The following is a 14,858-nucleotide window of genomic DNA, read 5'->3' on the forward strand; positions in this document are numbered from 1 at the left end:
TCACACTTATCTTCTCTTCAGGGCTTACTGATGGACTGCAATTTAATTTGTAATACTCAAAATTTAAAATAACTACAAAGCAGCCTTAACATTTTTCTTTATTTTTTTATTAGGTTTATTATGACTTAGAGTTTCTATTACTCCAGTTGGGTAAACCACATTTGAGAGTAAGTTTAACTGCAGGACTTCAGTTTCAGCCAAAATCATTTTTGCATTACTTTATTGTAATATAACTTTAAATTTAACATTTAAAACTTATTCATTAATAAGCAAGCCAAGCTCAGTAGCTTCAGTGCAGGATGTACTGTATGTAACTTGCCGCACATTCATGTTAGGTTTGATGTACATGGAGAAAAGACCGGTCAACTATATGATTCATAAGAGAAAGCAAAAAGAAGCACTTTCTTAAAAATCAAACTAAACAGTCCTCAGTTCAGTGTTTCTTTTTTAACATCAACTTACTTCTGGCTCCAGGAGCTAGTTTTGGTAACAGCAGAACGCTGTCTTCTAGACTTACACTTTTCTACACTGACACAAGAAATAATCTTCAAAGCAACAGGTACTGAGCTTTAACTTCTGTTTTCTTGAGGCAATCTGTTCTCCCCACATTTACCAGGTGAATATGTGCATTTTGGGTTAATCTGGCAAGGGTTAACAGAGCAATAAACAATGGGGGCTGAACAGAAAACCAAGTTGCCAAGTATTTAAGGTACAGGCAAAAACATTACTGCAATTAGTTTAGGACTGTTTTCTTCTCAAAGAAAAAAATGGCACAAATCAAGGAGAAAGCCAAATAAATGTAGTTTTGAGTGGTAGTGGACCAAAGTAATGCTTCAGAGCATTAAGAGGATATAACCGCAAGGGGAGAAAATTTGAACAGGGTCTGTGTATTTGGGCTAGACCAGAAGCAGTGTTAATAGTTCAATCCCTGTCTGCAGAACTCTGATATCAGAATGTTGTTACCCTTATTACACAAAGTGTTAGACGCAGAGCATAAGCATCTTAGTTGTACGAGCCAGTTAATAAACAAAACAGATGAATGGTTTCCACGTCTTTTCTGGTCAGGATTCCAACCTGTGACTTCCCATTTTGTGATTCTCCATTAGGACAGAGAAACTCCTCTATCAACAGCCAAATAAATACCAACATTTAGATACTTTAAAGTCTCAGTTGAAAATGCAGACATCAAATGAATACTAGCTTTATGCAGCTTTAATATTTTACATAAAATAAGTCTTATGAATCATAGTTAATAGCAGTAACTGAAACTAATGTATACCAAGTCCTTCAGGTGATGTGCAAGTTAAGCTATGTAACACAGGTAGGGAGTTCTGAACAGGTCTTACCATCTTGCTTTGCAGTTCTTACACTTGCCCCATAAACTACAAAACCTCTAGCTACAGTGTTGTGCAAATGTTGACACCCTTAAGAGCTCTTCAATGTAAAGAAATTTGACAGAAGCACCACAAAGCAAGGAAGTTATGCTCCTAAGAGCCTTGAATTCTGAGTTTTTAAATATATCACTGCTGTCTTGCCTCATCTACCAACCACCAATGAAAGAACGTCAGGGCAAAAAGGAGCAAGACTACAGTTACGTTTGCCTCAAGTAACAAGGAATACAAAGATCTGACTCTACAAGCACATAAGCAGAAGTCTTGAAGAGCTGTACATTAATGGAGCTCAAGGTGCCTTAACTATTAAGTAGGACACCAGAATTTAGTACTGTGGATCTAGCACAGCTGCATTTCATCCAAGATGAGTCTATGCTTCCAGTTAAGCATGTATACCTCCTCACTAAACACCCTTTCCCAGCTTGCAGGTTCGGAGCTCCTTGTTTTCTTATTCCTCCTGTATTATTCCTTTCTTCAGCTCTAAAAGCCAGTCTCCACCAAAACCAAAAGACTCCTACCTACATGTAAAAACAAGTTCTTTGAGACTGATATATCCATCCCCATTCAGAAACTGATTTGCAGCTGATCAATCTTGATGTCTATTTCAGTTTTCGATAACACTTACTTTATGGCAGAGTTTGATCCTATGAATGTAAGCTCAACACAAAAAGAAAGCCATTTATCCTTTTAATTCATCCTTACAGCATGTTTATCCAGAACTTTATAAATCAACTTCCAGTTTTAAATTATTTTCTTAGCACTTGACAGAACCTGCATGTCACCCCCCCATGAAGGAGGTGGCATCACAGAATCTTTAGTTAGTCCGAGTTCCCACTTGTGACCAGAAGTCTTACTTGTTAGACAATACCCTTCCTCCAGCTATTCCCCCTCACTCCCTCTCCTCCCACCCCTCCCCAGCAATGGGCAGTTACTTCACAAGAAATGTAAAATGGGACATGGGTGTACACAAAGCCTACCCTTCACTAATACTGAACAGAAAAGCCTACTTTCCAATTACAGGACGTCTTCCTCTAAATTTAGGTCAGCACTGGTGCAGTCTGCACTGTGTATGGTTACCACAAGGATAATACCAATAAGTACATATATTTCCTCAAACTGAAGATTTAAAAGTCTATGAAGTTAACTGGGGAAGTTTTATATTGCTACTTCAGAGCACTAAACACACAAAGTGAACCCAATAAAGATCCTTGTATTGATTCAATATTAAGTATTAATTGCATGACCATCATAGCACCTCTTTACATTATCACACAATCACCAGAATTATCAACTGCTTTTAAAACTAAAAAGGGTACAGTCCAATATTTATAACTTGCACACTGTTACTATAGAGAAACTAGGTGCATGGTACAGTGCTGCAAAAATGGAAGCCTGCAGTTTTGACAAAGATGCCAAGTCATGTTGTAGACAATTTCAGTCAAACTGGCAATACTGTTTAAGCAAATACTCAACACAGCAGGAAATAAAGGACAAAAAAAGCATTCTATAACCAAATAAACGTCTGAAATTTCCTTTCCCTTTAAGAATACAAGTAAGGTCACTTTTAGCCTTGGAACAGATACATGTTCGCCTATGATGATCTTGCTAACTACTACACAATATCTGATGTTGTCTGCTAAGAATATAGTTTAAGAAAGCCGCAGATACAAGAGGCGTCTAATGTAATACCTAAAATTTTTTATGGCAATTATTGAATTTGTCTTAAACAGTGAATATGGGAAGATGGCCTCATGTTTCCTTTTCAATAGTACTCTGAGGATCAAGTGGCTTTCAAGCAGCATGGTGGGTTTGAAATTTATGCAGTTTAGATCATTCTGTTGCGTTTATGAGTTGGTGAGTCTGTAATGACATCGCCACACTGGGCTGAGGTACGCTTTCTAGTTCCACCATTGTCCAAGTGGAGTGCCATTTCTTCTGATATGAAAGTGTTCAAATCAACATCATGGAGTCCGTTTCTCCTTCGACTAGCATTGGAACCACTGCTCACGTGAGTAGGAGAGCCTGGGGTACTTGAGCGAACACTTATACTAGCCATTGCACCACTAAGACCTAAGGGAAGAAAAGAAAGAACATTTAGGACATGCAGTAAAGAAAGTAACTTCCTGTGTGTACAAGGGATGACATTTATCTGACTTCATGATACATTACAGGCACTTCATCCTATTATTTGCACCACATACACTAACTTGAAGGCCAGGACACGCCCTCCCAGCTTTTTGCCATGCCTTCTCAGCTTTTAGTAGAAAAGAACGCAGAAGTTGGAAGAGTCCCTTCCTACAAAATTCAAAGTGAGTTTATACACTAGGTTGGAGCAGCACACTACAGCAAATGCTAGTTCCATAAGCAAATGACATGCTAGTCATAGTGTGACAATACACAAAGGAAGGGTAGGCTATTCCATGTGAAGCCTTCAATCTAAGCCATTTCTTACACAGAAGGAAACTTTCCCTACTAATGGAGTTAATTACAAAGTTGACTTAGTCTTGTTTCAAAATCCCCTTAAGTTCTAAAGGAAACTGCAGTATGACAACACATCATGGACAGGTTTGTAAAGCAACTGATTTAAATTAAGTAAAAACTATTGTAGGGCTGCCACTATCAGCCAGCACATTAATATTCAGAGCACATGTAGCCAAAAAGCAAGACCACATGTCAAATGACCAAAATTCACTACTGGCAGGTCTGATCTAAAACAGTGTCACAGGCTCCCTGCTATCACTGTGCTTTATAACACTTCATTAACAACCTGAACAGAAGTGAAAGCTTTGTACTAATTAACAGACTCTAAAGCCATCTGCAGTGATGGCAGGTTGATACACAAGTCATGATAAGACAGGTTAGCCAGATTCACTCTATCACCGCAGAATTAACATTGAAAGCTTTGGTCCTGTAGTACAAGATCTACTTTACATGGAGTATTTTATGCAATGTCTAGTAAAAACTGGAAAGCTTGTGCTTTCTTAGAGCTTCTGCTCACAGCCTCAGTGAATGTTCCAGCGACTTAGAAGCATGGTTTAAAGCCCAACTGGAATCCTGCAGGGTTTTAACAGCATTAAAATTCTTTCATCCAAAATGACAGAAAGTTAAAAACAGCAAAAGCTCCTTTGGTTAAAAAATAGGTCAAAACCAAAGTTTGTTCTGGTACTCTCAGAATTCAAGTTAAGCTTACATTTGAAGCCATTATGATTAGACTCATATCTAGGAAATAAAGCACCCAGTTGGATGATACAAATGCCCGAGCAAAGCACCTAAATGTGCAAAAGTTAGGCATGTAAGAAATCACTGCACAATTCAAAGACAGCAGAAAGTTTAATTTCAACTGACATAGCATTCAAATGAACATTTCATACTGTACAATTCCACTGTAAAAACAAAACTGACAGTGCACAGAGGGTAGATGTTTCTGATGCTTTCAAACCCAAGCTGATACTTTGCCAAGGGTTCTCCACAGCACTAATTCCAAACAGAACTGCTCTGAACACACAGGTTCAGTACTGTTGCTTCCACTGACAGTTGGAAATTTACATCACTTTTATCAGTCATTTACTGTTCTGCACAGCTCATAATCAAGTGACCAGTGTATTAACTCAGTTTTCAGAAAAACTATTCTAAAGCCAAAACTGATCTGTGAGGTCAGGAAACATTTTTTAGTCATCACTCAAGAACTACATTTTTAACAGACTTTCAAATAACATACATTGTTTAAAGCCATAGATACACAAGACAGAATTAAGAAGTGTATCTAATATACTGCAGCATTCTAACACGGACTGAGGTTCACAAGCAATGCCTCAGGCAGATATTCACCTATCAGTATTCAGGTAACACCAGATCACTACAAATTTAGACACAGAACCAGCCTCTCTTCTGGAGACTACTCTGAAGTTGATAAACTGTAGTCAAGCCTGGTGTCAAAGGCAGTAGGGCAGCTTTGAATCAGCTGCTACAGAGACCAGAATACAATGTTGTTGTAACATAACAAGTACTTCTAATTGCAGTTTAATTTTACATCTCATTCTAGAGAAACTATACTAGATCAGTTAAATATCTGTAGGCCAAACACGCAACAGCCTCACCATGGAGTGACAGTTTCGTACTGGTTACTACCAGTTGCCATATTACATAGCACTACACATCAATCCAATGTCAAATGAAACATTTACATCAATTTAAGACTAGGCAAACTAATACAGAAGAATGAGAAAAAAATCAAGACATACTGAAACACTGAATTGCCATTTCACATAAGCAGTGTCACTGAAGACAATCAGCAATGTAATCAGAAAGATCTGTTTTTGTTGACAGAGCATCTTTCAGGATGAATGATCCACAGTTCATTTCTTCTAGGAAAGCTGTTGTCATGCAAGAAGAAAATCTCAGAAAACCCATTTATTGAGAATAATTTCAAGTTTTTAGTGTATTCTGAGAGCATTTAAGTTAAGCAGTTAGGTGAGCAGTAATAGATAAGACATCGTAAGATGACATGATTAGCAACATCGTTTAACTTCACATTCCTATACTGTGATCAATAGGACCTAATCACAGGCACATCAGTTTTGTCTACAAAACAGGACAGATTTAATATCTACTGAAGTATTTTTGCTTATCTCATTACCCCATGATCACCTCTGAAATCTCATTGCTTTTTGCAGGAGAAACCTTTCACTTAAGGTCTTTAAGGACACATGGCTCTCCTCTTTTTCAGGACTTAAATTGGAGGGCATTGTCTGAGATGTTTTACAGTATTCATTACTTTCTCACTACCACTATTTTCAGTCAGAGCTTTAAGAAATACCACCTTGATAATTTTTGTGAAATTACTGCTATCTGAAGGGTGTGTTTTAGAGCATTTATTATAACACTATTAGTGAAAGTTACAGTATAGGAAGATATGAATTAGCTAGAACTGGTTACAATTAAGTTCTTACTCTCCAAGGTTATCAAATCATTAGAATGCTTAGCTAAACATACATGTTTCATGGAGAATGAAATGTTTAAGTTAAATAAAACTGTTAACTCTAAACAAACACATTTACTTACAGTAACTGAACTGAAGCTTTATAAACCACAAGCTGTTTCACCTGCTCTGTAGCCATGTCCACAGTGAGTTAGTTGTTCAGGTCACTACCAAACTACCACGTACTGGATAGCCACTATTCAGTACAGTCATAGCATAAACTACTGTTTCCAAGTGTTTTATCAGCAAGGATTAGAAGGAATATTGACACCTGAAGTGTGACCAAAGCAAGAATTAGTTAACTTCACAAAATACCATACAGCATACACATTAATCCTTGTCACTCTATCATGTTTTTTCAATTACTACTATAGAGCAAGTTCCAGCAACACATTAACACAACCCCATGATATGTATATATACTGTCTTCATATCAAATTAAACCCTATCCAACTCATCTAAACTCTTCTCTCCCATGGTCTCCATCAGTTGCTTCCTTCTCCACTTTTTAATACCGATTTATAATATAAAACAGATGGTAAAACAAGACAAAACCTCATGGACATTTATGATCTTTGAGTCAAGCCACGTTATTTCCATATGGCAGAGTAAGGGCTTACCCCAGAGGGACTGAATAATGCCATGTCAACGCTCAATCTACTGAGCAAGAACACTGCTGTTTCTTCACTGAGCTCATCTACTGATGTGTCATTTTAAGTAGTACTGAAGTACAATGCTTTTCAGTATTGCCTTCCTAAGTTGCTGCTCCCCTCAAATACATGGCATTTTCTCCCATGGTGCTGGAAAAGTGGTTTTTAGAGTACAGATCCCACAATGAGTATACATTTCACATAGAGTATAAATCCTACACTGGAAGACTAAAGCATCATTTCAGACAGTAGAACCACCAGCACCCTTTACACAGCCTTGTAGGCAGACAGCATTCTAGCTCTTAGTAAAGCAGAAAGTGAATTTTATTTGGGAGTTCTTCTCTCACAGATACACATTGGGAAGCATGTGAAGATACACCTATGCCTATGGTAACTGCATTTTTTAGGGTTAGATGGAAGTTGCAAACTCAGGTTTGAGGAGCTGAACAATGGAAGTACTTTATCTTTGACTATCATTTCCAGGAATAGTCACTATCATCACTTGTAATTCTGTAAGAAAAACAGAAAAATCCACATGAGCTTCAGGGTAAGATAGCATACCTTACCTTGAGTGAACTACTTCCCGGATTTTAAGAAATGCTGAGTGAAGCCTTAACAGTTTCAAGTGAGATTCTATTTCAAAGGGTACCCTCCAGCACACCAATAATGCAAAGCTGCCAACAAGGGCAAACATTTTTACTTGTCAGTTTACTCTCTAAGATTCATTCTCTGGTACCCAGAAGCTACACTAAAGGAGTTCAGTAACAGTGTGCCATAACAGAAGAGAAAAGGACAATGATCATAAAAGAACTTCAAGTTAGTACAGCTTTTCTTGATCATTCTGCTTTTTAAAAAGAGTAAAAAACTGTTTACCCCTGATGTGACTGATACCACAAAAACAAGTTTGGGGTTCAAAATGCCTGGCTTTCATCAAGCCATTTAATCACCTTACTTGATGATAATACAGGCCAGACAAGGATCAAAATGGAAGAGAAGGTTAAAACTGCAGTTTTGGAATATTTTCAGACACAGCATATGGTTTTAAACATTCAATTTACAGATACTCTGGAGTTTTATTCTAAGGAATACACCTAGAGTTGTGCACAGCTTTCCAGAAAGTATTAACTACCTACATCACTATATAGTTTCCTGTTTAAGTTTTCAGATTTAAATATGAAATAGAGATTGAAGTACAGTACCTTCCTCTCTAAGTAGCAAGACCAGCTAATTGAAGGATCTAGGTCTCCAGCCATACTAGCATTCCTTCCTGAGCAGCAGCAATAAGCCAGATAAAGCAGTTTAATAGCCTTATTCTGTACTTTAACTCTACCTGTTTTACTAAAAAGACACTGCATTAAGCAGCAAGTTTCAGTATTGCCCCTAACTCTGATTCAGCCCATCCATGTTACTAACAGAGGAATACTCTACTCCCACAGAAAGCCCTCTAGCACAAAGCCCTGCTTTTACACACCAGTCAAAAATTCCACTTAAAGCCTTAGTCCTGAACACTTGCTGGAACTGCTACTCACTACCATCACGTTTCCTCACAACATCTGGAAGTAGCATACCACTTCAGCAACCTGCCAAAAATGCAGATACACAGCCCTACATTGATCTACAAACACGAAAGTCATTTGCAGGTTTCAAAAAAATCAAAGTTCTAAGAAGACCAACAAACAGGAACAAAGACTGGGAGATAGTTTTATCACCACTTCCCTAATGTGGAAGAGAAGGGCAAGTAGTAGATGGAAGGCAACAAATTGTAGGCAGTAGCGCACAAACAGGCATGGGGCCCTGCACAAGCCTAGTGAAGGAAGGAGGAATACAAAAAGCATGTGTCAGACTAGACTGAAACCGATATCAGAAGAAACTAATCCAGAAGGTGACTGACATGTAATCCTGTCCACCAGCTGATTAAGGGGAAGAGCACATTTCTAGTCCCTCCTACATTGCTATCACAGAACAAGCTTCCTACCCTGCTCATGAACCTTATTCCTTCCATATTCGACAAACTTAACTTTGGACCTAACAGTTCCACTTCACATGCTATAAAATGACTTCCATGAACTACCTTTATACTAAGAGGAGGTTAAGAAACAAGGATAAGAAAACAACTTCAGAGAATACCCAATAATTTACTCTGCTTGAAAGTGCTCTGTGTTTAAGTGACTTGGCAAGCCTTTATTTAAAGCAAACTGCACAGGGCTTAACTGTAGTTTCAGAAAGGAAGTTTTGTCAAGTCTGCTTATCACTCTGTATTACATGGGAGTCAGTGTCTGCAGCTATCCTCATGAAATCAGCTTAACCTACTGAATAAACAATACTGGTACAAAGTTCTCCAACCAGCTTCTAATATGAGAAGGAAAACTGCCAGAAAGCATGATCAGGTGTAAGTATGGTTCACTGAAATGGCAACAGAGCAGCCAATAACTGCCTAGGTGACAGCCTAATGCTGGTAACACTGTATGTGTATGGCTTATTCATCTTGAGAAACTGCCAGAGCAGAGGCAAAAACTGCATTTTAAGGAATGCAGTTAACTACTTAAATCCTGCTCCCCACCAAAAATAAGGTAAAGTTGTCATTTATTTTTCACAGATAATATTTCTAGACAGTTTATTTAAGTCTTCATGAACAGTCCATTATTACCTCAAACTATCTGCTATCCTTTAGAAACTTTCTAAGGCATAATAAAATCCAAAGGTGAATTGCTTCTTTTCACCTCAGGACCATTTTCTTTATCACCTGCTAGGTGACAGTTCAAAACAGAATTAGCTGCTGAGAATTCATAACTTAAGAAGTTATACCACCATTGTTGACAACAGCAAGGAAGTTCATTATGAATCAACTTGGAGTACATTTTTAAGAAGTGATCTAGGAATGAGAGCAGAACAGGACTGTTGCAGTGAGGTGAACCCGCAACATCTCCCTCCAGGTTACTTGCTGGAGCAGAATGACATACTATTGAATCACATGCTATTATCACTGTACCAAAAACTAAGTGCACTAGACAATGCTCAACAATTTGAAACTATCTTTGGGAATACCCTCCTCTACCCCGCATAAATCTGTGAGTTACTCACTAATGGCCAAATCTTAACATTTAACTAGTTGCAAGCGTAGTATCATTTTTCAAGAATTCCATTTGCTTTAGCATTGATACAAATATCATCTCTTCATGCTTCAAAAATACTCTTAAGTCAATACTTAACTGGAGTTTCAGATCTGTTACATTCTGCAGCTGTGAAATCTTTCATAAGCACCTTCCTCATTCATAATATTTGACCATGTAACTTTTTAGTAGCTACCAAGTCTCATACATACAGAAAGCTCTTAGAGAATTAGGTAGACACCTTCAGCTGGAACATCGAGTACATGACATTAGGATATCAGTGACCAAAATCCAAAGCATAAGAGGAAGACATGCTTTATGAACCCCCACCCAATTTTAACCAAGTAGTATTGAAAAATTACTGTTACCATGCAGAGCTATGGCTTCACGGAAGGGTTGCAAATCAGTCTCTACAGATGAGCTAGTTTCTGTTGAAGCAGCTCGGTTAGGGGATACTACAGTCAGTCTTGGAGGAGCTCTAGAATTTCTTGGAGGAGGAACTTTTCCACATAGGAAGCTGATCAAGTCTTCTCTACGAATAGTTCTTCTGCGTTTTTTAACCCAAGCTAACACATCCTTATTCCGACGTTGATAGCCAATCTGAATTCCTACATCAAAGCTTCGCTGATGGGCATCCACACTTTCTGCAAGAAGACAGAGAAGTATTCTTAGTAAACCTTACAGATGGAACAAAACAATATATAGTATGGTACTCCATTGATATGGCTTTCTCTCAGCCAAAAGGAATAAGCACGTCTTCTACAGGTTACTGTAGTACAGTACCAAGTCTGCTAGCAGTGAAATGAGTCATTAAAATTAAGAAATACTAATTAGAAGGCGTTAATTAGTTCCCCTTCATCCCCCTACATCTTTACAAGTCAGAATGTTGAACTCCTCAGCAATAGCATTTACTTGCTATACCTGAGGTCAGCAATAAAACACTATTTATGAAACCATATTGTATTAATATTAAAAGCATCCTTTGAGCTGCTCAGTCTGAGACAGGTACTTAAATTAGCAGACATGCACCTAATGAACAGCAGCACATTTCAATTTTCTACATACTTCCAAAGCACATCAGATTTAGGAAAACATAGCATCAAGAAACTTACTTAGTTCTTCTAACAGATTTGCAACTTTCAGAAGGTTCCCATTTCTTTGGAGTCCTAGCTTAATCCAATTTTTACAAATAAGAAATCTACAGCAGGCCAGTTTCGAACCCAGCTAAATCAGTGTCTCCAACATCTTTCAGTTAGGTTATTTATCAAGGAAGCCTTAAGTTTCACTTCCATTTAGGAACCCATTGCAAGTTTGACATACAAAAGCTTTAAATAGGTATTCTTATAATTAATTCTGCTACAAAATGCAGTTTTATTCTCCATTGATGTTATTGGTCACCTGTGCACAACAGCAACTTCACCTCCAGCAAGCACTCTTTATTTACTTGCATTACATTGCTCTCAAACTTCCCTAAGTTCTTAAACCAGTAGCCAAGTGCTATCAGTAAATTTCCTTGAACAGTTACAGGTGGGACAAACCATGTTCCTTACTCAAATATGCTCATCTTGCTTGCCATGAAAGCCACTGCCATGTTAGCTCTCACTCCATTCAAAGTGAACAGCATCCACTCCAACTCAATTTACTTGACTTTCAAATTTGTTTTCAACTTTAAGCTAGAAGAAACTGCTTTTGAATTCTTCCTTTACTAATCAAGTTCAACATAAAAGCCATTTCCTCAGAACAATGTTGAGATTTATGAACAGCTGTCCAAGATATTGGTTTACTGGTAAACAGTGATATACACATCTAATCTACTTCTCACATGCAAGAACAAGAATAACCACTTAAATGCCAATCTTGAACATTTTAAGGCACCACTGGAAGGCCCATAAAAAACGGTGCTAAAGAACTACTGAGTAGCAGCATTTCAAATATAACACAACTTATTAGGAAATATTGGATCATTTAATCATAAGCCACACAAAGTACATTCAATACACTAAGATTACTTCCATGCACTCTTTTTTAAAGAGTACTTTCCTACGCTGCTTTGTAATCAACGTACAGAAAGATTTCCAACAGCCAATTCCTGTCAAAGCAATGGCAACTTGACAGATTATTCCTCCAGCCATTTTCAGCTCCACACTACCTCAGATTCCAATGCAGTAGGGCAAAAGCTACCCAAACACTTCAGAGCTAGTCTGGAAACTGACAACAGTCCTTTAATCCCTTCCTGAAATACCCTGAAAAAGCCCTGAGAGATGAAGAGCCCAGCTCTACATCAACAAGTCTGCTCTCCTTGTATACAGGAATGCTTGACAAATGGCAACTAAGGTCACTTACGAGGGCAACCACTGACCATCAACACACCCCAGGTGAATTTCAAGCATCATGACCCTAGGAAAGATCAGACATTAAAACCTACAACTGCTTTGTTTACAAAGTCAGGCTGACAAGATACACAAGCAATCAAGTTGCCTATATTTTGCAATTACAAATACTACTATTACCAAAAAATTGCATTTTCCAATAAATATAAGGTAAATTGTGGGCTCATAAAATCATTAGAATGACTGAAACCCTACCTTACAAACCAGATATTCACTTCTTTACGTGAAATCAGAAACACACAACCCAGAAGATCTTCAAATTGTGGTATGACATTAAACTTAATCTCTTTTGAAGAAAATGCTGACATACAAGAAATCACAGTATTTTCCTTACGCACTGCTCCTTACATTGCTCCCATTAAAGTCTTCAATGCCTTGAAGTTATCAAACCAGAACCCAATGGAGCAAGAAGTAGTAGTAGGTAACATTGAGTTCACTGTATCTAGCACCTTCAGTGCTCTGTCAAAATTCCTTATTCCAATAAATATTACTGAATATGCAAGGAAGCCACAGGAGGTTTTTAAAGAGTAATCTTCTGTTTATTACTCAAGGCAAATTCACATTAATGGACTCTTAACTTACAAGGTACCCCACTGTCTAGGTGATCCCAGGCATGTTCTCCTACCATCTAAGGTGACTTACTCACTTGGAATTAAATGAAGACTAAAAGAAGACTGCAGTTTTGAGTAACTAAGCACTTAAATCTGTTCAAGAGAAGTTTGTTTCAAATACTCCTTTCTGAAGCATTACATGATACCTGCCTGAAGACAGCTTCCTACTTGAATTTTAGTTTCCCCGATCCCTGAGAAACTACATATCCTTCTGTTAACCACATTATTGCAGAAAAATAGGTCCCATTTAACTTGATTACTTATAACACAAGTAATTTAAGCAAAAATTAAGCAGCCTTAGACTCTGTAGCAAGGACATGATCTTTTGTTACAGACTAATAATACTAGACAATTTACTACCTGCTGCTCTTCTAGCACCATGCTCAAGAGACTATTGAGACTGTCCATGTTCCAGCAGCCTTCTCCCTCCAGGAGAACATCCACCCCATTAAACCACTCACAACACACAGAATATTCACACACACTTCTTGCAGGAGAGATGATCTCCACTAGGGAGGGATTGTTTATCTACATTCCCTTTCTGCTTCCTCCACATCCCTCAGAAACCTGATGAGCCATCAGAAACATGCTAAGTTCAATCCCTTCAAGCAAATCTCACAAACCAGGAAACTCAGGACAAATGAAAAACTTCTAGGATGTACTACAAGTAATGCTGTACAGACAAAAACACTTCCATAACTTTAATAAATACAGCAATTTGAAACACAAGAGTTTGTCTTTCTTCCTAGTAATGGAAGGCAGTAATAATGGGATTCACATTTTGCCAATTTCATCTTCTGCTCATACAAAACCACTGAACAATCCTTCCGAAGCAAAGAATTCTTGTGTCAATCGAAAGACCAGCAGAGTTCAGAAACAGATCTTGACAGATAGAGTACAACAGCACAACCACACAGCCAGAAGTACAAGGGGCAATTACCAAAGCTTTGTCTAAGACCGCCCTCTTATCATCACCCTAATGAGTGAATGACATTCAGGTGCTTAAGAAGCTGTCACGAGAACATGAAGTTTATTTTTTAAAAAGACATCCATATGCAGAATTTTGCAAACGCTAAACCTAATATACACTTCAGTGAAAACATACATTATACTGACATCCCAACATTTAATACACTGCAAAATAAGAACTATGGAGGACACTGAAGCCCTGCAGAAGCTCTTGCACTCCTTGCCTTGAATCGTAAGAGACACTAAGGAAATCCTCTTTCAAGGGTCTCAAAACAAAACAGCTTTTTTAAGTTGTTAGTCACTGGCATGAGGCAACAGAAAAGATTCAACTGCTGTCAGCTAAAATGGCACAGGGAAAACTCTCAAGATTCAGGAAGCAGTCTCGGGTTAGATTTTATCAGGGTGAATAAGAGACATTAACAGGCCCTGCTTATGAGTAAGCCAGGGCAGGAGGCAGAGCGGGCCAGGCTCAGCGGGGAGGGCCACGGGCAGCAGCCCCTTACCTTTATAGAGGTTGGTGACTGCAGTGGCTGCGTTCTGGAAAGGGACCCAAAGGGAGAGCCCCGGCTGCTGGCACACCCGGTCTGTAGGGAGGGAAGGACACACGCTGTTTATTTTGGAGTCACTAACTCCGAACGGCCATGTTAGGTTTCGCCATTTTGTTCCACCTTCCGAAGGCGGCTCGGCAGCGGGACCGGGAAGAACGGCCGGGCGTCGGACCGGGCCCGGGGCACGGCGGCGGCTCCCGCAGCCGCACGG

At 38.6% G+C, this 14,858-nt stretch overlaps 1 protein-coding gene across 1 annotated transcript in view; it reads right to left on the reverse strand.

Annotated features, from left to right (window-relative positions):
* Positions 86-14,858, reverse strand: part of C13H16orf72 (chromosome 13 C16orf72 homolog) — a 15,756-nt gene continuing 983 nt past the window's right edge. Inside the window, exons 2-4 of the mRNA XM_021411243.1 lie at positions 14,603-14,683; positions 10,498-10,773; positions 86-3,461 (exon numbers count right to left, since the gene is read on the reverse strand). Of these exons, the coding sequence (XP_021266918.1) occupies positions 3,217-3,461; positions 10,498-10,773; positions 14,603-14,683 (602 nt within the window). The 3' untranslated portion in view covers positions 86-3,216. The remainder of the gene's footprint in view (positions 3,462-10,497; positions 10,774-14,602; positions 14,684-14,858) is intronic.

The sequence above is a fragment of the Numida meleagris genome, chromosome 13, assembly GCF_002078875.1.
Source record: "Numida meleagris isolate 19003 breed g44 Domestic line chromosome 13, NumMel1.0, whole genome shotgun sequence".
Taxonomy (NCBI): domain Eukaryota; kingdom Metazoa; phylum Chordata; class Aves; order Galliformes; family Numididae; genus Numida; species Numida meleagris.